Source organism: Poromitra crassiceps, assembly GCF_964638095.1.
Source record: "Poromitra crassiceps genome assembly, chromosome: 10".
NCBI classification, from domain to species: Eukaryota; Metazoa; Chordata; class Actinopteri; order Beryciformes; family Melamphaidae; genus Poromitra; species Poromitra crassiceps.
This window is the reverse complement of record NC_139631.1, coordinates 14,551,586-14,574,865: the sequence shown is the minus strand read 5'-3', so window position 1 is coordinate 14,574,865 and position 23,280 is coordinate 14,551,586. Positions and strand designations below refer to the sequence as shown.

General features: G+C 44.6%; 1 protein-coding gene across 1 annotated transcript in view; it reads left to right on the top strand.

Annotated features, from left to right (window-relative positions):
* The window catches only part of fancc (FA complementation group C), a 40,632-nt gene that overhangs the window by 15,137 nt on the left and 2,215 nt on the right, over positions 1-23,280 (top strand). Inside the window, exons 5-13 of the mRNA XM_083644115.1 lie at positions 6,222-6,329; positions 6,445-6,509; positions 6,775-6,939; positions 7,060-7,216; positions 14,291-14,346; positions 14,857-14,959; positions 18,144-18,219; positions 19,331-19,436; positions 21,066-21,246. Of these exons, the coding sequence (XP_083500241.1) occupies positions 6,222-6,329; positions 6,445-6,509; positions 6,775-6,939; positions 7,060-7,216; positions 14,291-14,346; positions 14,857-14,959; positions 18,144-18,219; positions 19,331-19,436; positions 21,066-21,246 (1,017 nt within the window). The remainder of the gene's footprint in view (positions 1-6,221; positions 6,330-6,444; positions 6,510-6,774; positions 6,940-7,059; positions 7,217-14,290; positions 14,347-14,856; positions 14,960-18,143; positions 18,220-19,330; positions 19,437-21,065; positions 21,247-23,280) is intronic.

Below are 23,280 nucleotides of genomic sequence, written 5' to 3'. Positions count from 1 at the left end.
CTATCCAGACTGTTGTATTTAAGTTTGTAGACCATATTATATGTATCTGCAGAGCCAGAGAAGTACTTGTCGTATTGACAGTATGTTCTACCCAAATACCACTTTCTGTCCAGATACTTAAAGGGATATTGTACACAAAAACTGCTTTCTATCCAAGTATTACTTCAAGTTTCAAGACATCACCCACTACTCAGAGGAAAAAATTACACCAATCTACCAGATGGTGGCGCTATAACAGCCAACCACCACTACTACTGCTGCTGCTGCTACTACTACTACTACTATTGGCTACTAGTGGCGGCTGTGGCTCAGGAGGTAGAGTGGGTTGTCCACTAATTAGAAGGTTGGTGGTTCGTTCCCCGGCTCCTCCAGTCCGCACGTCGAAGTGTCCTTGGGCAAGACACTGAACCCCAAATTGCTCCCGATGGCTGTGCCAGCACCCTGCGTGGCAGCTGGCCGCCTTCGGTGTGTGAATGGGTGAATGTAGGCACATTGTAAAGCGCTTTGGATAAAAGCGCTATATAAATGCAGTCCATTTACCATTTACCATTTACTATTCTTAGTACTTCTGCTGCTACTACTGCTACCACTCCCACTACTACCAACACTATTACTACTACTGCTACTACTACTACTACTAGTACTGCTTGGAAACCGTCAGGTCACCGGATCTCAACCAAACTTTGTTTACTTGTGCATATACCAAGTCTGAATAAATGTGCACTATCTGACATATACCCCCCAAGTCACCGGAAGCTTGGACCCCGCATCGCCGCTTGCGGCTATATTTGTTATTGCGTCTATTTCTGCAATAACTGCACTTTATGACTGTTTAAACTCGACGAACGTTGACATTACTCCTCGAGGCGGACAGGCAAGGAGGCGGCCATTATTGTTTTGCTAGTGGCGTTCCTGATGCGCTGTCAATCACAGGGCACTGAGCGCAGTCGCTGATTGGCTCGTCCGCTTTGCAGTTTCTGCTAAAGCCCTCCCAGGGCTGGAGGCCAGACGGTCCCACAGAACGAAATGAAATGTGAGTTCACGTAACCGGCTGGTGTACCAGACTAATCGATTCTGCTTATTGGTCCGATTCTTTATCGATTCCCTTATTGATTACCAATTAATTTTCTGCATGGGGAAAAAAGTAGGCCTACTGTACACAGGTTTTCAGTGTCAACACTGCTGTTTCATTATCTCTTGAGTCTGATCACAGTGTAGAATGTCTGCCTAATAACATTTGAACATGTTAAAATAAATGACAATGCTCCTTTTCTTCAAAGGATATAACATGTTTCAACATATTCCTGGTGTTTTCCACCCTCGAAATTATCATTGTACAGACGTCACAGTTACAGCAGCACTGATGTCATCTTTCTTCTTCTGCCATGACTCCTTGACAGTTTCCAGCAGCGTCGATGCAGAGTTTGACGTCAGGATGCAGGATGGGTTTTTGCAATGTGCAATGTGCATGCTGCACAGCGGTCAGAAAAAACATGCCGGCATTGATCAGAGGAATTGATCACCTCTGAGGCATACGATTCTGAGTCATTGGGCAAATTGGAAGCGGTTCTGAAAGGTTCCGTTCCTCCATTCCCTTCCCTAGTCAGGGTTCCACTGCGGCCACTCGTCCTAAAAATGTATGCACTCATTATACTGCAAGCAAGGCACTGGATGAAAGTGTCCAAATAAATAGCAAAAGCAAAAACACATAAGCCGACTCTTCAGCTTCTCCTCGTTCTCCTTCCCCTCTTCCTTGTCCTCTTCTGAAGCTTCCACTTCCCACAAATGACAGGAATGGCGGCAAGCGCAAAGAAACCCTCTTCACCACAGCTCAGCCTGTCTGGGAGAGCGGGGCAGATGTATGGTTTTAGGCCAGAGATGGTCTGTCTGTGTGTCTGTCTCTCTCTGTGTCTGTCTCTGTGTGTGTGTCTCTGTGTGTGTGTGTGTGTGTGTGTGTGTGTGTGTGTCTGTCTCTCTCTGTGTCTGTGTCTGTCTGTGTGTGTGTGTGTGTGTGTGTGTGTGTGTGTGTGTGTGTGTGTGTGTGTGTGTGTGTGTGTGTGTGTGTGTGTGTGTGTGTGTGTGTGTCTCTCTCTGTGTTTGGCTGTATGTCTGTCTCTCTGTGTGTCTGGCTGTATGTCTGTCTCTCTGTGTGTCTGTCTCTGTGTCTGTCTCTCTCTGTGTCTGGCTGTGTGTGTCTGTCTCTGTGTGTCTCTCTGTGTGTCTGTGTTGTGTGTCTGTCTCTGTGTGTGTCTGCGTTGTGTTGTGCTGCCTTGTCCTGGAATGCAGAATCCAGCCTTCTGTTTTCTGTTAGCTCTGTCTGATCTGACTCCCCAGCATTGTTGTCTCGCTCGCTGCCTCCGTAATGGGCTGATGATGGTCTAGTGTTAAGTGGTACCTAAATACCCTGTGTGTGTGTGTGTGTGTGTGTGTGTGTGTGTGTGTGTGTGTGTGTGTGTGTGTGTGTGTGTGTGTGTGTGTGTGTGTGTGTGTGTGTGTGTGTGTGCGTGCGTGCGTGCGTGCGTGCGCGCGCGTGTGTGTGTGCACGTGCGTGCATATGTTTTGCATCTTTTGTGTGCGAAGGCTTTTTGTGTGTGTTTTGCTGCTGTACACTGTTAACAGCCGTGTCGTTATTTCCCCCCTGTAATTAGGAGAGATGTGGATAGTATCTTGCAGCTTCTTCATCTCATCCCGTCATCTCTCTGTCCCCCCTCTCTCCACATCTGAGTCCTCTCACTTGTTTGATGAGTGCTGGCTACAGCCACATGGCTGAGGGCAATGCAAGTTTTTAGACTCCAGTTCAATCGCTCCGTTCCTCTACATCCTGGAGTAGAAAGGAGGACCACACAGTGCCACAGTAACATGGCGTGATGTTTGAGGAGATGACAGATAAGTGAAGCACCAGTGTAATATTAGACAGTGGGGGTTTGATAGCATCATGTTTGATGTGTGTCTTTAGTGAGTCACACGGGGGGGTGGAGTCAGTGCAGGTACTGTACTGTTAGGCCTGGGAGCTGTGACTGCTTTCCACTCTTTTAGAACTGCTACGTTGGCTTGGCTGCAGCTCTCAAAGTTTCACTTGAAGATAAAAGCGTCTTTGGCAGAATAATGCACCACCTTTGTCTGTCTGTTTCTGTCTGTGTGTGGTCTCACTTTTTTTTGGCCCAGCTATTACCTCCGCCAACGCCAAGGAGGTTATATTTTCGGTGTCGTTTGGTTGTCGGCAGGATTACGCAAAAACTACCGGGCAGTTTTTCATGAAACTTCATAGAAGGCTGTAGCACGGGCCAAGGAAGAGCCCGTTACATTTTGGAGCAGATCTCATCCAACTCGTGAAATTTGCACATCATAGCAGACTATTTGCCTTGGCGGAGCTCTGCGCTGTCCGAGTGCCCTTCTAGTTGTTTATATTTCCTCCTTTTCGTTTAATCTTAGACAGTTTCACTGTAATGTAAAGATGATAGTACTGTCATGTCATTTGGACTGAATAACTAAAGAGGTTTGCAGTCAAAAAGTAGGATGAATGCTTCATATTTAATTTCACTTCAGGAAGAACATCATTCACACACAGTACTCTATGATTAGGCATTAGGCTCCCAACAGTGATATGTGAACGCAGTAGCCTCTGTGACCTTTATTATTGTGCATTATCGTCCTAACATTTCTGCTCTCCCTTTCCCTCATGTCTTCTTCCACCCTGTTTTTCTCTGCCATTTTGACCATCTAAGGCTATACTTGAGCCTCTCATTGGTTTTGGGAGAGTTCGATCATGGCTTAGTAGTAATTGTTAACAGCAGTCAGAGCCACCCATCAAAAACCAGCCTGGTCCTTGCCTCGTGCATTTTTCTACATCCTCTGTTTTAATTTTAGATTTATGGAGGGATCATTCTCATGCCAGCAGCATGTCCAAGCCCCCGAAAACCAAGGAGAGAAAGATGACTTTTGACCGAAAGTGTTTGCCATCCATCTATCCCAGGGGTGGGCAACTGGCAGCGAGCGCCCCCTGTGTGGCCCGTGCTGGAATTGCATTTTTTTTTTTTTTTTTTTTTTTTACAGTGCACCTGAACGCAACATGCAAGGTACCCGCTGAATAAGTGTCCAAATGTTCACGTCATTCTGGCCAATACTCCACTTCTGTTATAACATTTCAGTCTGGAATATGGAATATCTTTCAATAATCTAATGGATAGATTCTATCCATTTGCCCTTCATCCCATTCCTCTGGTGACCATCACCCCCCCCCTCCCCCCAGTCCCAAATCCAACCATCACATCACATCTCTGCCGTCTTCCTGGCCGCTATCTTTCTCTGTTCGCCGGCCCCGCTGTGCCTTCTCTACCCAGGGTGGGATAAGTGTGAGTGCTTTTGTCTGTACTGGCTGTGCAGGGTTTGAGTGGTTTTGTCTGTGCTGGCTGTGCAAGGTTTGAGTGGTTTTGTCTGTACTGGCTGTGCAGGGTTTGAGTGGTTTTGTCTGTGCTGGCTGTGCAGGGTTTGAGTGGTTTTGTCTGTACTGGCTGTGCAAGGTTTGAGTGGTTTTGTCTGTACTGGCTGTGCAGGGTTTGAGTGGTTTTGTCTGTACTGGCTGCGCAGGGTTTGAGTGGTTTTGTCTGTACTGGCTGTGCAAGGTTTGAGTGGTTTTGTCTGTACTGGCTGTGCAGGGTTCGAGTGGTTAAACTTTTGTCTGTACTGGCTGTGCAGGGTTTGAGTGGTTTTGTCTGTACTGGCTGTGCAGGGTTCGAGTGGTTAAACTTTTGTCTGTACTGGCTGTGCAGGGTTTGAGTGGTTTTGTCTGTACTGGCTGTGCAGGGTTCGAGTGGTTAAACTTTTGTCTGTACTGGCTGTGCAGGGTTTGAGTGGTCTTGTCTGTACTGGCTGTGCAGGGTTTGAGTGGTTTTGTCTGTACTGGCTGTGCAGGCTTTGAGGGAGCTCAGTCAGATGGTAGTGATTGGGGTTGTTGTGAGAGAGAGACTATGTGGAGGGTAAGCATTTTAGCGTGCTGTAGGGCCTGGCCAAAGAAACCACACAGCTCCACCACCAGCACTGCAGCACTCCTCTGCTCGGGGTTTGGTTTCCGCCTTCTCTTCTTGTTTTCCCGTCTTCACTCTCTTTCCACATATTCAGCCTCTCTCTCTCTCTCTCTCTCTCTCTCTCTCTGTATCACCTCTATTGCTCTCGATCTCTTTCTCTCTCCCTCTGTCGTTCTACATCCCAATTTCGTTTTATCTGAAGTTGGAAAGGGATTTGAACTTTTTCCTCCTCATCTCGTCTTAGTGGTGTGGATGTTTCTGTGTTTTTGGTTCATTGGAGTTGTAAAACAGATGTGTGCTGAAGATGTGAGGCCTTGACTCGTTCTGTTGGATCACACTTTCCAACTTTGTACCAGTGGATCAACTTGGCTGAATAGAGAAGACGACGTTTCAAAGCTTTAAATCATCAGTCGTTGATTCTTTTGGTTTTCATCACTATTCTGAGTGAATCCTGATGTAATGTTTGCCAAAAGTGACTTCCCAACCCTGTAGACAGAGGAGAATCATCGTGGTTTTGTTTTTTTATATATACATTTTTAAGAAGTCTAACATCTAAAGCAGTAGAATGGTTCTCAACCCTTGTGCCATGGAATGAGCTCATGTTTGTCCTTTCTTTACATGTTCCTAAATTGTAAAAAAAAAAAAAAAAAAAAACTCTGTATCAAACAAAGAAAGATTTTCTAATCCGTTGAAATCAGCCAATGGGAAGACTTTTTGCACCTGGAGAGGTGCCTTGAAATGTTGACATACCAAATTAGAACCAGTCTTGTAAAGTAGTTAGGCCTAGCATTGGCTTATGAGCCTGGTGTTTCATCTCTTTGTTCATGCGTTGTGACCTACATCCAGTCATTCCCAGAATCAGCTGAGTTTATTGGTCTAGTTTATCAGTGTATGATGAGGCCCCTTCTGAAATATGCTCGTTAAAACACCAAGGCCCCCCCGTAATGAAGAATGTTCATTTTTGAAGTTGCTCATATGCTGTCCATACATCTCACTCTTGTTGTAATCACTGAAATGCCTTTTCTCCACTCATCTGGTTCAAATGATGCGATGCCAATGGCAGAGTCATCCTATATTCCAGTAACTCGTTAGCTTTGATGTTATAGATTTGGGGGTTTATGCCTTGTCAATGTCTTTTAGATCCAGGCACAAAGCACCAATAATCTGATGCACATTGTGTTGCCCATTTCCCTACAGAAGGTATTGTGTCAGCTTGTTACAGAAGAAGACGATACTACAACACAGGCATTAGTGAAGCACATGGGCGTACCACCAACAGAGTACCATCTCAAGATCCTCACGAAGGTATGGACTGGCTTTTGACCACTCTGTATTCTTTTGAATGTGTCACTGTTGTCTCGATCTGCACTGATACATGTACAGTATATTGGTGCTACTTGTCCTCTTCCCTCCTTTTCAGATGGTGGCATTGCTGTTGGAAAAGATTGGGAAGAGCTGCAGTTCTCTGGTCAACCCACATCAGAGGTAAAGAGAAGGACAATCTCTTCAGAGAATGGTAGTCACGCTACCAGCATTCTAGCTAGTGTGCAGAGTAACTTTATGCTTTCAAAGTACAAATTGATTATTATCTAAAAATACATTAAATGCATTTTGATGGAAAGCATTCAAATGCTACATTCTTAAGACATTTTTGAGCACCGAGGAGCTGTGGATTCCAAGCCTTGCAAGCCATTGAAACAGTGATGTGATTTTTGTCCTTGCTAGCCATAAAGTGACTGGTTCTGTCCAGGTGTTCATGTGGCAGCCTTTTGGCTGCATCAGAAGCCTGTCTCCCCCTGGTCACTCATCCCGAGGCTGCTCCTCTCATTGGAGCGTTGCTACAGCGGCAGGTGACATGTGTGAGGGCGGCTCTTAGCCAAGACTTCCTGGATGCTGTAAGCTCCGCCTACTCCAGGTAGGGTAACATGGGGGTGGGACTACTTTACAAAGTTGTAACTGAACATGTGAACCAAAGTATGGATTAAATACCGGTAGATCCAGTAGGATGAACGTCTTCTGTTGTATTCTATCCCAGCCAGTGCTTGGCCTTGGAGGAGCAGGCACTAGTGTCTCTGTGGTGTCATAGCCTGCCCAGCCTGGAGGGGGCAGTGCTCAGTCTGCTGGAGTCTGTTCTCGCCAACACGGGGTCTACGCCACACAACCTTGAGCAGCAACTAACTCAGTCAATGCTGGTGGGTTTTGCATCAGACCTCAGTAAAGTCACAATTTGGTAATTCAATCATGTATTTCTGGGATAGATTTCATCGGGTACATCAAACAAATTGCCCCAAAAGTCCTTCTGTCCATCTTGAATGTACATCTCCAGTTGGCAGACTGACGCGTGTGAAACACTAGACGGTGGAACCAAGGTTTTTTCCTGCATAGAGAATGACGAGGTGGCCACCTCTGTCAAAGTTGGTGCCACCTCCAGCTCGTGACAAAACTGTGACAGGTGTTTTCATGGAAAACACTATTTTCTAACAAGCGTTGCACTCGATGGATTTCTGTCATTTGTAATTGCCGCATTACGCTAATGTAACAAATTAAACAATTTAATGTTAAATACTCATTAACACATTGACTGCCAGCCGTTTTTTTTTTGCTGTAGGTAGCTTTTGCCAAGCCGTTTTTGGAGGATTCTGGCTCATTTTACAAGAGCCGAGGATTCTTTTCTGCTTGGAGTTTGTCAACACAAAGTTCACAAAAGTACTAATAGAATGTGTGCTTTCTCTGTCTAAAAGAGTTAGTTTGTAGAGTTAGTAGTTATGTAGATATTAGCCGTTGAGTACAGCATGGTTTTAGCGTCTGAGAGTGAAAGCTGAGATAATCGCAGTTTTGTGAAATTCAATCAAACAGGCAGAACAGTCACTTTAACCATTTATTTTTGGCATCAGTGAGAGATCAGACATCCAAACAATATAGTTCCGAACGCCCTCTCCTTCAACTCCTCCCTCCGTGGGCGTGTCTAGTGGCTTTCAGCCTGCGTTTGTCACAAGCGAGTGTTCTGCTGCTGCTGCTGCTGCTGCGAGTTTGAGCAGCCTCCCTCCCTGGCAGCGAGTTTGAGCAGCCTCCCTCCCTGGCAGCGAGTGTGGATAGGTCTCACTCGTCTCTTGGGTTTGAGAGCCCCGATGAAGCCCCGTGCGACTCTAGGCTTTATGCTGCCCACCCAGTCCATTTCTGGAACCCCCCACCGCAGCAGCGCGAAAGCGTCCCCGCCTACAGTATGAGAATGAGGCTCGTTCGTTTCTGACTGTAAAATCGCCAAGCCATTTCCTTGAGAATGGAGGAAGCAGCCACGGGAGGCGGCTGCTTTTGGTTGACTTTCTCTCTGTCGGGAGAGGACCGTCGCCACCTAGCTGGTCGGTAAAATAGATTATACACATTCAATACTTCCAATATCTCCATAGGAGACGCGGGGGGCATTGATCCACGTAGCACCGTCAAAAAAAAAAAATCAACGTATTAATACGTCAGTGGCAGTCAACCGTTGGATTATTTTTGATGTATTAATACGTCAATGGCAGTGAACGTGTTAATAAAGTTATTTATTTAAAAAATAGCTTCTTAGTATCTTTGCATAGTCAAATCGGTACATAATCAACGTAAAAAATGTGTATTTTCATTTTTCTTTTAAGAATAATATCGGCTGCCTATCGGTTAGCGGTGAATTTCCCCCCACTAAAATCGGTAACGGTCTCTAGTACCACCTCCGCCTCATTTTGAGGCAGGAAAAACCCTGGGAACTCATAGTTTAACTCAACTACATTTTAACTCTGCATCAACAACTATTTTGGCAGTATCTCACAAGCTATTATGGGACAAAAGTAGTCGATGGTAGCTGTGTCAAAAAATCTGAACACGACATCTGATTAATCCCAAACGCCCACTTGTGAAGCTGTTGGCTAACTGATGATGGCCTCAGTTTAGCTTTACCGTCAGAGTTGCACTGAATTGATATGTAGAATGTTGTCCCAATACGCTGGAAGCTTTACGACATTTTTAACTTTTCTGAACAGATTGGCTGCTTTTGAGACTGTGTTGTTGAATTGGGAGGGTTTTACCACAATTAAATGGTTTGGTTTAAAGCTAACTCAATTTATATAGTCTGACTCATCTGCGCCGAATTACAGTGCCTCACATCAGAAATCACTGCACACTCCATAGATGTTTAGCTCGACTTTGAACTGCTTTGTAAACTGTGAAACCAAATAGTTTCAATGCAATGCCTCCTCATTTTTATGATGAGTTACAGAGTTGTTCTGTTTTCATATGCATGCTTTTTGGAACGTTTCCATCAATTTTTGGATGGATCTTTATTGACTGTTTTTGCCTGTGTGTGTGTGTGTGTGTGTGTGTGTGTGTGTGTGTGTGTGTGTGTGTGTGTGTGTGTGTGTGTGTGTGTGTGTGTGTGTGTGTGTGTGTGTGTGTGTGTATATATATGTACTGGCTAACTCACAGCATTTGGCTTTGCTCTGCATGCATCTCACATCATTTGGCTAGCTCTAAATGGCATCTCACATCATTTGGCTAGTGCTACACAGCGTTCTGAAGAAGTACTGAACTCTCTGTCACATGAGCTCTTGTCCATTCCTCACTTCATATACAACTTCAGATACTGACTGGTCCAAAAAAATCAGAAATGATAGTTGAGTTTCTTTGACATGGCTACCAGAGGCTACTTCTTTTCCTATAATAATTGGAACATTCTCCCTAGGACACCCCATGATTATGGGGCCTCTGGATAGTGTAGAGGTAAAAAGCCTACAGTACCACTGCGGAGACCCGGGTTCAGTTCCCGGTAGCTTGGTCAGACGTTCCTACAGACACGTTTGTGTCTGCGGGTGGTAAGCCCGGTGGAGTGACTAGTCCTGGTTACTGCACTAGTGCCTCCTCTGGACGGGGGAGGGGAACTGGGGGGAATAGCATGATCCTCCCATGCGCTACGTCCCGCTGGTGAAGCTCCTTGCTGTCAGGTGAAAAGAAGTGGCTGGAATTGTCCAAGTACAATTGAGGAGAAAGTGGCAGACCAAAGAAGATTTTTTTTTGGAACATCCTCAACAAATCAAGTACCATCTGTCAAAAGATCTCATGTTAATGTATATTATAAAACGGCTCTCTCAAATCAAGCAATCTGATTGGTTCACAGCCATTGTATAATTCCAGTAACCGAGTTCAATAACCCATGGCCATGGGTTATTGGTTGCCATGGCAACTCTCTTACTAAGAGAGTAATAATAAGGCTTACCTCAAATGACAACGTAGAAAAAAAAATGGCGGAGACAGCTGTCAGATCCTTGTGAATCGATCTTCGCTTATAACTTTACTAATACTTCGCAGAAAATGATGTTTTGTACAAGAATAGATGCGGGCTAATGTCTTCTTTGCAAAAGAAAGGCTGTTAACCCCGCATTTAACCCCGTAACGTTAGTTGGTGTCGGGCTTTGCAGGAAGCAGATGTTGCAGCAAGCGCTGAGAATGCAATGCTGGGCTCGAGCTGCCTGTCGGGGTTTCTCAGCAAGCGCCAGGATTGGCCAATGTCAACTTCAGTCTCCAGAACGATCCAATCAAATCACCCGCATGTTCTTGCGGTCCTGCCTTACAGTAGTGTTTCAACTGACTCTCAGAATACCATGCCAGTCGGACTTATAGTGTTATTATTATTATATTATTATACTTGGAACCCTTTTATAAAAGCAATATAGCACTCGAGCAGCGTGTGTTGTGGAATATATCCCCCTGCTCAGTTGTTATCCCACTCGGCCTGCGGCCTCGTGGGATAACAACTGATCAGGGGGATATATTCACCACAACACACTTGCTCTCGTGATATATTGCTTAATTATAACATGATCTTTCACTGAAACCACACAGTTCAAGACAATAGACAACATTTTGAGAATAGATGCATCTTCTTGCAACAATGTAACAATATTTACAGTCTAGACCTATAGATAAAGTTGCCGTATGCCAATTGTTTTAGCCTAAAATCTGTGCTCACAAATACCATGGTATACAGTTGTGAACGTATACAATGAGATGCTCTCGAGATGTTGGAGAACATTTGATGGGAAGCAAGAATTTACCTGTAAACCCTGATAATTTAAAGCATTCACTGGGTTACAAGGTAGGAAAAGTTTGCCAGTTGTGTCACTCGTGTTTTCCCACAGTGATGGTCCGCTTGAGCTGCGTCAGGCTGGCTAGCAATGCAGGCTTTTTCAGATTAGGAACCAAACTCAATGATTTAGATAGATTGGAACACAGCGTATGGTGTATGTATATATATATATATATATATATATATATATATATATATGGTAACCTGTTAATGCTGCATGTCCAGGACTATGCCCACCCGCTGATTACACTTGATTCCATCATCTTGAGTTTCTGCGAGCTGCTAATCAGGTATGCATGTTGGAAAGAAGCATACAAGTTTTGTAAACAACAGTCTGTTCCCAGTCGTGTGTGTGTGTGTGTGTGTGTGTGTGTGTGTGTGTGTGTGTGTGTGTGTGTGTGTGTGTGTGTGTGTGTGTGTGTGTTTGACAGTCCAAGACCGGCTGTTTATATCTCTACAGTATATCCATCATGGATCTATTTGTTTATTCTCTCTGATCCATCTCTGATTGGCCTCTGTTATTATCACCTTGTTAGTGCACGCACGCACATGCACATGCACACACACACATACACATACACACACACACACACACACACACACACACACACACACAGCATGCCTTGTTTGTGGAATTACATCTGGTTCAGTGTGTCTGTCGTTAAGAGGGTGGGAGGCACATACGTTTAGGTTTCATTTAGCCTTCAGGTTTGTTTGGATCTCAGATGTGTTTATATGTGTGCGCTGTGCGTCTGTGTGTGTGTGTGTGTGTGTGTGTGTGTGTGTGTGTGTGTGTGTGCGCGCGCGCGTCTGTGTGTCTGTGTGTCTGTGTGTGTGTGTGTGTGTGTGTGTGTGTGTGTGTGTGTGTGTGACTGACTGTGTGTGTGTTTCTGTTGGCATGCAGGAGGGTGAGGGCAGAAATGACAGGCGTAGGGGCTGACTGGCTTGCCTCTCTTTTCGCCTCCCTCTCAGTTGTTTAAACTGCAATCAAAAATGGGAAACGTGAAATTAGGCTCACATTCCTCTTTTGGGCTTGCCCCCCCCCCCCCCCCCCCCCCCCCTTTGTGATCCAGCGAGACGCAGGTCCAATAACAATAAACACTCATTTCCTGGGCCTGACTGCCAAAAACAGGATGTTTGCTGCGTGCTGTAATTGACCCTCCTTGAAGTGTTAGTGGTAAGGTATGGAGGAGGATGCTAAAAAACCCATCTGTTTTCACTAGGGGAAGCCATGACGGTTCACACACATGGGCACACTACTGCCCACATACAGGCAGATGCACAGCGACATATATAAACATATGCCGACATATTGTCGATGCTCACACAAACACACAGACATGTGCACGCAAAGCCTTTGCTGTTTGATGCTGCCACATGCCATTTTCTGTCCTGAGAGGACCACAAAGGAACAGACAGGACAATTATGTGGTGTTTAGACTGCGGATGGACAGCTCTTGATTTTGGGAATGTTGTAATGACGCCATAGTAACACTGGAGGGGGCTGTTGGCTCTCACTGACTTCACTATGACAGTAGTTGCCTTCGTACTGTGGCACCTTTGTGGCACTTTCTCAACTGTGTAGTTAAGTGTGTCTGGCCCCCCTTTAGTGCCCCTGGTGACGGGTACATATTCGGCATTAAAATACGATTTGAAGCAAATTGATATGTATTAATGTCCAACTGTTATAATGTAAAGTTTGGTACATGTTTAACTGCCGAAGAAAAGGCTTTTGAGACCTGTGGTGAGTTGGCTGTGAAGCACATCAATTAAGGTTGAGCTCTCTCTTCCTCTCTTAATCTTTTTACGAGCGTGGATACGCCGGCCTACATGTGCTCCTCCTATAGGAGCCCTACATCGCTCTCAGTCCGAGGGAGGAAGAGAGGGCAGGTGAGCACGAGGATCGTTAAGCTTGTTGGGTCTAGATGGTATAAACATGGTGAGGAGGAGGCATGCACAGTGCAGCTGTGAAATGTTTGGGGGGCGTTTTCAAATGTGTTAAATATAAAACACATGATGGGCCTGCATTAGGCAGCAATGAGAGAATGTGTGTGTGTGTGTGTGTGTGTGTGTGTGTGTGTGTGTGTGTGTGTGTGTGTGTGTGTGAGTGAGAGAGTGAGAGTGAGAGTGAGAGTGCCAATACCCATACTTCCATACTATTTAGTAGGCAAAAAAAGATTTAGTATGTCCCAATACATAGTATGTCAGATGCAGTATGCCAAGAGTACCAGGATGTTGTACTACATCAGCTCCTATTTCGGAGTATGCATCGATGCATGCTGCACCAGCCAATCTTCCCCACAATCCTTTGCGCAGCAGGAAGTTATGTCTTCTTCTTCTTCTTCTTCTTCTTCTTCTAATGTTTTATGGTGGTTGGCAAACAACTTTTTGTGCATTACCGCCACCTACTGGAGTTACATCGCACTGACAGAGCTGCGTGTTCATGAATGAGATAATTAACTTTAAGAAAGCCTTGAAATATGTTAAAACCAAACAAGCATGGTGTGTACCAAAACATGCATATCTTGATTCCTGTTTAGAACTCTGACTTAATGTTTTTGCTTTATTTTTTTTATTTTTTTTATTTGATTGTCTGTTCCAATTTTGTAAATGTTTAGTCTGAATTTTTTGTATAATGTACTGTTTGTTACTGCCAGACTTTGTTTATTTAAAAAAAAAAAAAAAAAAAAAAACTCAAATGTGGCGCTGCGGACGTCGGCGGAAGTGAGCAAGAGGTCGGAGGTCAGGAAGCTCACGTGACGACAGATGTAGTGTGTCCCAATAGTATGCATTTTGCATGCATGCTGCACACTACAATCCATACTTTGTGAGGGCAGCGGCAGTACATACTACAAGAAAGAAGTACAAGTATGGGTATTGGAACGGGGCCCAGGTCTCCCTTCAAAAGGGTTTGTAGACGACACAACAGTGACACCCAGTGGTTGTTATTTTGGGTAATGCTTGTGTATTTCTGGCTGGATTAGTTACAAGGGAAGTAGAGATGGCTACAAAATTAGTTCCCAACATATGGGTAGCGGCGAGCAACTTGTTCCCAGATGGTTAGGTGAAAACAAAGCGTCTGGCAGCGTCAGGTTACCACCCAGCAGCAGGTCTTTACAAAATTCTGAATGTGTGTTTTTGTGTGTTCCAGCCTAAAGCCTGTGCTCAGCACTGCTCAGTATTCTTGGTTGTGAACGACATCTTAAGGTGAGTGGTACTGTAGTGTGTTCTCTAGGTCAGTGGTTCTCAAACTTTTTCATGCCAAGGACCCCTAAACTGACACAAATTAGACCACGGACCCCCATTTGATAAGATTTTGTACCAGGGACCCCCCATCAGATACGATTTATGCTTTTAGATGTTTTAATGCAGATGAAAGTGTATGAAACCCATGACCAAAATAGCCATACATTCTGTCATTACGGATGGAATTATAGTGAAAATAAATGATGCACCTTTTTGTTGGGGAACCCCATCAAGGACCCCACTTTGAGAAGAACCACGGATCTAGGTTGATCTGCTGAAGTGTGTCTGTGTGTGTCTTAGCTGATGTAGCAGTATTAGCCTGTTGAGGTGTGTATGTTTGTGTGTATTTGTCCACAAATTCAGGGTGTGTGTGTGTGTGTGTGTGTGTGTGTGTGTGTGTGTGTGTGTCTGTGTGTCTGTGTGTCTGTGTGTCTGTGTGCGTGCGTGCGTGCGTGCGTGCGCGCTCTACAGGTCCCTCCTGAAGCAAACAGAGGGGAATAAGTGTGTGCTGTCTCTTATCCAAATCTTCACCAGCTGTTTCCTCAGGGAACTGGCACTGCTGCTGCAGCCTCAGGTAGGCATGGGCTTCACAACCCGCAGGTCAGAACTCACCAAACTTTTAGGAAGTTTTACGCTGACTTAAAAGAATATACATATGGGAAACACAATTTTACATAAAATTATACATGAAAAATTATATGATATTTTTTCTTGTGAAATACCGTACTTAATTCAATTGTTGTATGCTCCTATAATTAATCAAGCATTGTGTGGAGAGACAATGAAAATCCTTTTTCCGTGTCACAGTTCCCCACTGTGCATTCTCGACCACGTTAGGTGTTTCCAGTTCTTTGTAATGAGGAGACGGGAGATAAAACAGTGAAAGGCCAGTGCTGTCCTGCTGAATCTGCATGAAAGCTCTTAACAGCCCAGGAGAGATGGAGCGCTAACTTAGCTGCTTGGCTTTATTGTGAACGTTCTGGGAACACAGGAAGAGTTGTTACATCTGTTGAATTGAAGCCTCTTCTACTGATGTACTCATATTTGTCATGGAAGATAAGAACATTACCGCTACCAGTGTAAATGTACATGCGATTCAAATGATCACATGATCTCCAGAAGAGACCCTTCTCCCAAAGATTAGAACAGCTCCCACAGACTATAGTTGAAAGGTCTGCGTCATAGACGGATAGAAATGCAATGTTGTTTTTAAATTACGTTTTTTTTGCAAGTAACAGCATCATGCAAATTAATGGCCAGGGTGTGAAAACCAACCACTCTTGGAGTCTTGCTGTTGTGGAGCCGTCGCCCTGACTTTGCACTATGATGACTTTGTGATGGCATGTGCACTTTTCAACACTCTCAGCCTCTCCTCTCCTCAGCCCTCAGCCCCCACAGATCCTCCTCAGATAGACAAGATCCTCTTCCTGTATAGGGGACCTCCATCATCCATCATCACATCCTGTAGGACTCGAGAGCAGGGGTCTTCAACCTTTTTCAGATAGAGAAACAGAGCACGGATGACATACGATTAAAAATAAAATAAACTTGTGTTGCATTTTAAGCGTGGCCTATAATGACATTTATAATCCAGCGCACACCCGGATATCAGGATTGACACTTCATTTTATTAATGGATTTCCTTAAATAAGCAAGAATGAGTTTCGCATAAGTATAATTGCTTCATCAGATTCGCTTTGTAAATCATTTTTGTCAAAAGTAGCTTATTATTGCATATTAATGCTTGGAGTTTACTCAATATTATTATTTTTTGTCTAAAATAAATTTTTAGTGTTTTCACAAACTACTTTGACAAAAATTGGCCCCCTGTTGAAGACCCCTGCTCTAAGGAATTCGGGGCACAGCTCTTCTGCACCTATATGTCAGTAGCTGTGTTTCCATTACAGTTTTTCGCAAAAGAATTGCGATATTTCTACAACTTCGACAATGTACAATTGCGACTTGTAGGCGTTTCCATTGAAGTTGCGTTTGAGTGATTCCCCGTTGCAGCAGCTGCCACAGTGATTACGCACGGGGATCTGCCCCATATCCCGTCCCCTGCATGCTCAAATCCAACCAATGGTCAATGCAAATCCCAACATGAAGTTACAATGCATATAAACGAGCCTGATTATCAATTCAAAAGAAAATGAGTCGCAAAATGTTGCTGGCTGCGTGAATGCAGTCAGCGCGACAGGCAGAGGAAAAAAGGTAGCCTAATAGCCTACAACTGGTCCGATTTAGAGATGGAGGGGGGAAAAGGCTGATTTGGTTCTATAATTGCACCTGAAACGTGTGCAATGTATTACTCACAGTCACTGTATTCACTTCAGACAGCACCACCGCACCAGTGTGTGCTTTTCATCCTCTCATCTCGCCGCTGTGCCAAATGCGCGCACACAGGCAGCCTGCTGTCACCATGGACCGATTTCTGCCATTAAACATTATCTAATTTGCCCGGCTACGCTTTTGCATAACACTCGTCTTTCTGCTAGGTAGCGTTGCTTCAAAGTTTTCCACTTGCTGCGGAGGTTTTGACACGGCTTATCGAACCTTACTTACCAAACTTATTTTCCGCTCCTTTTCCAAGGGATAATATGGGTCACATGACATGCAAATGCGAAAAATGTGTTTCCATTACACTTTTGCGATAAACTTCTATATCGACACGTCTGAAAAACCACCTCATGAGAGCGAAAAAACTTTTTGCGATATTTGGGAGGTTTTTCGAAATTCACGTGTTTCCATTACCCAATTTCTATTGCGATATTTAGATTTTGCGCATTTCTGAGGGTAATGGAAACACAACTATGTTATACACTAGTGCAGTGGTTCCCAAACTGAGGTATGCGTACCCCTAGGGGGAAGAGACGGGACCCACCGCTACTATTACTATTATTCGTCCTGTTTTTATTACAGTTGCTACCGTTACTACTGTTGTAACTGTGCATTACTATTACTACTTACAGTATGCTCTTATTTATTATAGTCGTTAATGGTATTATTGCCATTACTGTGCATCTCTCTCTCTCTCTCTCTCTCTCTCTCTCTCTCAACCCAATCACTCATGGCAGATGAACGCCCTACAAGAGCCAGGTCTGCTCAAGGTTTTCTTCCTGTTAAAGGGTTTTTTCCTTGCCGCCGTCGCCAAGTGCATATCCTCTTGTTGGGAAATTGTTCCAATTGTCACATGACCTCGCAGTAAAATCACCAGTGCATGTGAGAATTGTTTCAATTGTTGGGTCTAAAATAACGAGCCTGGTCTTCTACCTGCTCTATTTGTGAAGCGCCTTGAGATAACTCTTGTTATTTGCCACAATATAAATATAAATGTGATTGATTGATTGATTGATTGATTCACTGACTGACTGACTGACTGACTGACTGACTGACTGACTGACTAACTGACTAACTACAGTGGGTACTTGAGAGAAAGGGGAAATCATGCATTCACCACTAGATGGCAGTGGTTACAATGTATTTACATAGACCAGATTTTACTGGCTGTATTCACGCTGCACTAAACGCTACCTATTACACGCTACATTACACATTAGCACATGCTATATCACTGTTATATAGCCTCCCAGTCAAAATGTTGGTATTCAGACTTGCAATACAGAGAGTGATGTATGACTGTGGTGTAGATGTCTTTTCTGTCAGTTTTCTCACTTGTTAAATGTGTTTTGATGAACAGAACGAGTTCAGCAAAGGTATGATTTAATGCTCAGTGAAATGTGTGCTTTGCTTTGTCTCAGAAGAGTGTATCTTTGAAGGCCTTCTTCCCAAACACGCCTCAGAATCTAGTGGTACCTCTGTTGACCCAGCCGTCAGGTAGGTGTGTGTGTGTGTGTGTGTTTGTGTGTGTGTGTGTGTGTGTGTGTGTGTGTGTGTGTGTGTGTGTTTGTGTGTGTGTGTGTGTGTGTGTGTGTGTGTGTGTGTGCGCGCCTGTCTCTGTATATGCGTTTGCGTGTGTGCATGCGTGTGCACGCACTTGTGTGTGCGCGTGTGCACAATGAACAGAAGCTTGTATTGTGCGAGAGTCTCCGTTCTGATATCCTTTAACAGTGTGTAAACAAAGCTCTCTGCAGGAGAATAAATGGATTATTGTAGTCCACCAATCAATTGTAGTTGGTTAACATCCGCTCATGTTTGAAGTCAAATGTAAAAGTCGATCTGACGCGGAACGGAAGTCAAGCTTACATATTCTGATGTCTTCAGAGTCATCGTTACTCACTTAAGATCGATACTGATGTTTTTATGAGTTACCTGAGTGTGCACTACCCTAAACCATTGATCATGTTAAACCACCCTTTTTTATCTGCTTAATCTGGAACTGATATGATCCAAACTGAATGTGTATTGAGGATATTTGTCATTAGTTTGTCATTGGAGAGATGGCAGGTGAGTGTGAGTGCCCAGCAGAGCAGTGCTTATCAGTCTGTGCCCAGACTAGCCTGCAGGCACCATTGATTTACATCAATGGGGCCATTTAGGGACACACTGGAGCCCAGCCAGAACTCACAGTTAATTATTACGGTGTGCGTGATGACGGGCTACTTTTCACTGGGCAATGAATCGACATGGTACAGTGAGAACTAGAAGATTTGAGCTTTTATTGTAATTTGTGCTCCAGAAGTGTTGTAAATTAATACTTGGGGGGTCCTCTTCACTTCATAAATGCCATTGTTTTTCACTTGAGGGGAAAGACATGTTTCTGCTTGGCTGGACGGTGTCCACTAAAGTAATTTAATATGCAGTATTGATTTGTACATCCCTTTGAAAAGTAGTAAATGAAGACTTTTATTTGGGCTATTCGCCATCCCGGAAAACATTGAATCGATGGCTTTGAGTTGTGCGGACGCTGATGGATTGGGAGAATGCTAATTTGTGCAGTACAGTATGTCAAGTCAAGATGTCTCCACATCTCCATCTGTCCTTCCAGAGATGCCTCAGGAGGCCTGGAAAGATCATGTGAGCTGGCTCAGTGGCTCCCTGCAGAAACTGACTGAGGAGGAGGAGGAGGAGGATGAAGAAGACAGAGGCACCAGGTGAGAGAGGGAGAGAGAGAGAGAGAGAGAGAGAGAGAGAGAGAGAGAGAGAATGTGTTAATGTGGGTCTGCTTCTGTCAAGCCTGTGTGCTGTTCTCATCTCCATTAGCTGCTGTTGAGGGGCTGGTTAGTCAGATATTTCCCCATGCATCACAGCCCAGAGGTCCTGGTGCGCGGCGTGCCTCCTCCAAGCCCTCATTAGAGGCTATTAGCCTGGGAAAGAGAGAGCTGCAGAGAAAATTGAGTGTGGAAGGGAATGCAGAAGAGGAGGGAGAACCAGGGAGAGGTTGCACAGAGGGAGGGGAAAAAAGATACCATATTAGAAAGAAAGAGAGAGAAGCAGGAAGAGAGGATAGCAATGGCTGGATGTTTTTGCAGAAAAAGAGGTTAGGGGACGCAGATAAAAAAGGAGGAAGATTGAGTGCGAGTGGCGGAAAGAGAGACGCGGTTGATGGCCCAGGGATGGAGACGGCAGACTTGATACCCTGCAGCTGCGGTTTTTAACAGGGCCCATTATCCCCACCGCCACTCCATTCTGGAGCCCCATGCAAAATTCCCAAAACATTGTTCTGAGCCAGCGGTGGGAAAGTAGCGCGCTGTGTCGCTCCGAGCGGAGATGCAGCTGCCAGGGCCTTCAGAGGGGTGCTGTTAAAACCGGGGAGCCGAGGGGGAAGAGGGGAGATGGGGAGAGGGGAGCTCTAATGATGGTATTAAGGAAACTTGATAGAGATGCTTTATCCTCATCCCTCTTCTAACTTCAAGTCATGGCCTCGCTGCTGCAGCTGTCTGCCTGTCAGGCTTGTTCTCTCACTCTGTTGCTGCTGCTCTCTCTCTCTCTCTCTCTCTCTCTGTCCATATCCCAGGCTGTCCTTCAATCTTGCTTACTTTTTACCTTTCACAGTAGCAACCCATTGCACTCACTCATGCTCTATCTCTCTCACTCTCTCTCTCTCTTTCTCTCCCCGCATTATTCTTAGTCACTGTCTTCCCTTCACACTGTCCCACTTTCTGTGCCCTGCCATCTCATACTCCTTTCTGCCATCTCTGAGTTCCAGGCAAATATGCCCAGATCATGCGGCATTATGGAGATGGCACTATTCTAAATGTAAATGGGCATGGATTGAGGCCAAGTTCTCTTAAACAGGCAGCTTTGGTAACAACGTGGGTGTAAATAATTGGGTCGACAATTTACTCTACAGCGGGGGCATGGGGTGTTCGTTGGAGAAGAAGATTGTATTCTTTCACACACAAACCTAGGAAGCACTAGGAAAGCAGGCAGGGGTTAAGTGTGGGGTTACATTCCAACCTTAATTAACCAAATTAATTTAGGCTATAGATATAGAAGGATTGCCTTATGGAATTGGCTCGAGTCCAATCTACTGCTTCGGTTTCAAGCCACTGATGTGTAGCAACTTAGAAATAAAAGGTCATTGATAATTATACAGTAGTAGGCTATGAAGCATTTTGTAATGATGGTCTGTGCAGCGTGTGCACATTTAATTAGGTTCTCTGGCCTGCTGTGGTGTCATGTGTCCATCCACTTTCACCTGGCTGCAGTGTATAAACAACCAGCACCAGCAGCCTTCTCTACCTATAGTGTTGAGTGTTCTTTCTCCTCCCGTCCTGCAGGGGGCAGCGCATTGTGTTTGAGGCCTGGTTCCTGCTGGTTCAGTGTGCCCACTGGGTGCAGGTGGCTGTCCAGCTGTTGGCAATGTCAGGGCCTGAGGACTGTGACTGTGGCCCACTGCTGTGGCTGCTCACCTTCTACCACCACCCCACCAACAGGGGGCACCACAGGACACAACAGCTGGTAGGAATTCAACAAGAGTGAGACAAGCTTTGGTTTGTCCCTGTTCTCCATTGTACGATGCATTTTTGTGGTTGAAACTTTTATCAACCCATTTATATTTGTACGAACAATAGAGGTACAATAATTTCTCATTGATTAATGTCATAGCAGAGATGCTCTTCCACAGTCTTAAAGCCCATGGCACACGAATCAAACATTCTCCAACAAACACAGATGTTTGTTTGGTGCCATGGCTGTCTGTCTGTTTGGAATTGTTTGGTCAGATTCAACATGTCCAATCCTTGCTTGTCCATGTTAGCCCATGGCACACCAATCAAACATTCTCCAACAACTGCTAACAAGAATGTTGGCAGTTGTTGGAGAATGTTTAACTGGTGTGCCTTGGGCTTAGTAAGACTTTTAAATCCGTACCCAATAGGAGTGACTGTAGCCTTCAAGTAAAGGAGTTTACACTGGACTTCAGCCCAACTGCTATGACACATTAAATGGAATGGTAAATGGACTGCATTTAGCGCTTTTATCCAAATCCCTTTACATAATTCATTTATTTATTTAGAAGATGGGACATTGCACATTAATGGACAGTACAGCCGTACAGTAAATATGCCAGGTTTTAGCCCAAGGGCTAGTTTCCACCTGTAGTCCCATGGCAGGTTGATGTAATCTTGAAAAGAAAAAAAAATTAATAGTACAAAAAATGAATAGTATAAAAGGTTAGTAAAACATAAGGTGAGTAAAACACACAGAGCATGCAGTAAAACATGACAGACAATATGTTAAAAATGATCACATTGTTGGTTTGATCTGAGCCACAATTTCAATTGGCCTTTAAAGGTGGCGAGACTAGGGCATTCTCTAATAAAGAGAGGTAGATTATTCCAGAGCGGCTTCCCATGTAGGATAAGGTCCTCTGGCTAAAGCAAGTTTTTCTAAAGGGGACCTCACAGACCTTGTTCGTGATGGCCCGAGTGACACGGGTCGAGTTGGCGGTCGAACGATATTTGATGAAGTCAGCTAGAGGAGGCGGCGCCAGTCCATGTAGAACTTTGTATATTAAACAGGCAGAGGTGAAATTTCTAAAGTTCTCAAAACTTAGCATGTCATATTTACGTATGACATGACAGTGGTGATGAGAAAAGGGTTTTTTATCTAGTATTTTCAGGGCTTTTTTATAAAGTAATTCGGCTGGTTTGAGAGTAGTTACTCCTGTCAACGACCAGCTATTTACACAATAATTCAGATGCGAAAGGATCATCGAGTGTAAAAATAAAAACGCAGCGTCTGTGGACAGACAGTTCCTTATTTGTCTGAAGTTATACAAGTGGAATTTAATTTTTTTGGAGATCATTTTGATGTGGTTGCTGAACGTTAGGTTGGAGTCCAACATCACGCCTAAGTATTTAAACTCGTTAACCACAGATAATTCCTCTGACCCCAAGAAGACATTGGAGCGCGCAGGTGCAATGTTTCTTTTAGAAAAGAACATGCAAACAGTTTTTTTTGCATTCAGCACGAGACAAGATTTAGTTAGCCATGCCTGGATATGAGAGAGAGCTGAAGATAAGACACGTGCCGCCTCCCCTGGGTTTTTAGCCCTTGTGAAGATAACTGTGTCGTCAGCATAAAGCTGGACATCTACATTAAAACAGTAATCAGGAAGATCATTAATGTACAAAGAAAAGAAAATTGGCCCCAAAATTGACCCTTGGGGGACCCCTACTGGACAGCTCAGGTAAGGGGAGCTGACACCGCCAACCACAGTGCACTGCTCCCGGTGAGACAGATATGATTCAACCCATTTAATGGCCGCAACAGAAAAATTGAAGCTGGACAATTTAGAGAGGAGCACACTGTGGTTGACGGTGTCAAACGCCCTCTTAAGGTCGAGGAACACAGCTCCCACACAACCATCCCTGTCCAAGGAGCCTTTTATTTTCTCCAAGAGCAGGACCAAAGCAGAGTCAGTTGAGTGATGTGGACGAAAACCAAACTGCATGGGGTGCAGGGGGGTCTGGCTCGTCTCAAGAAATTCTA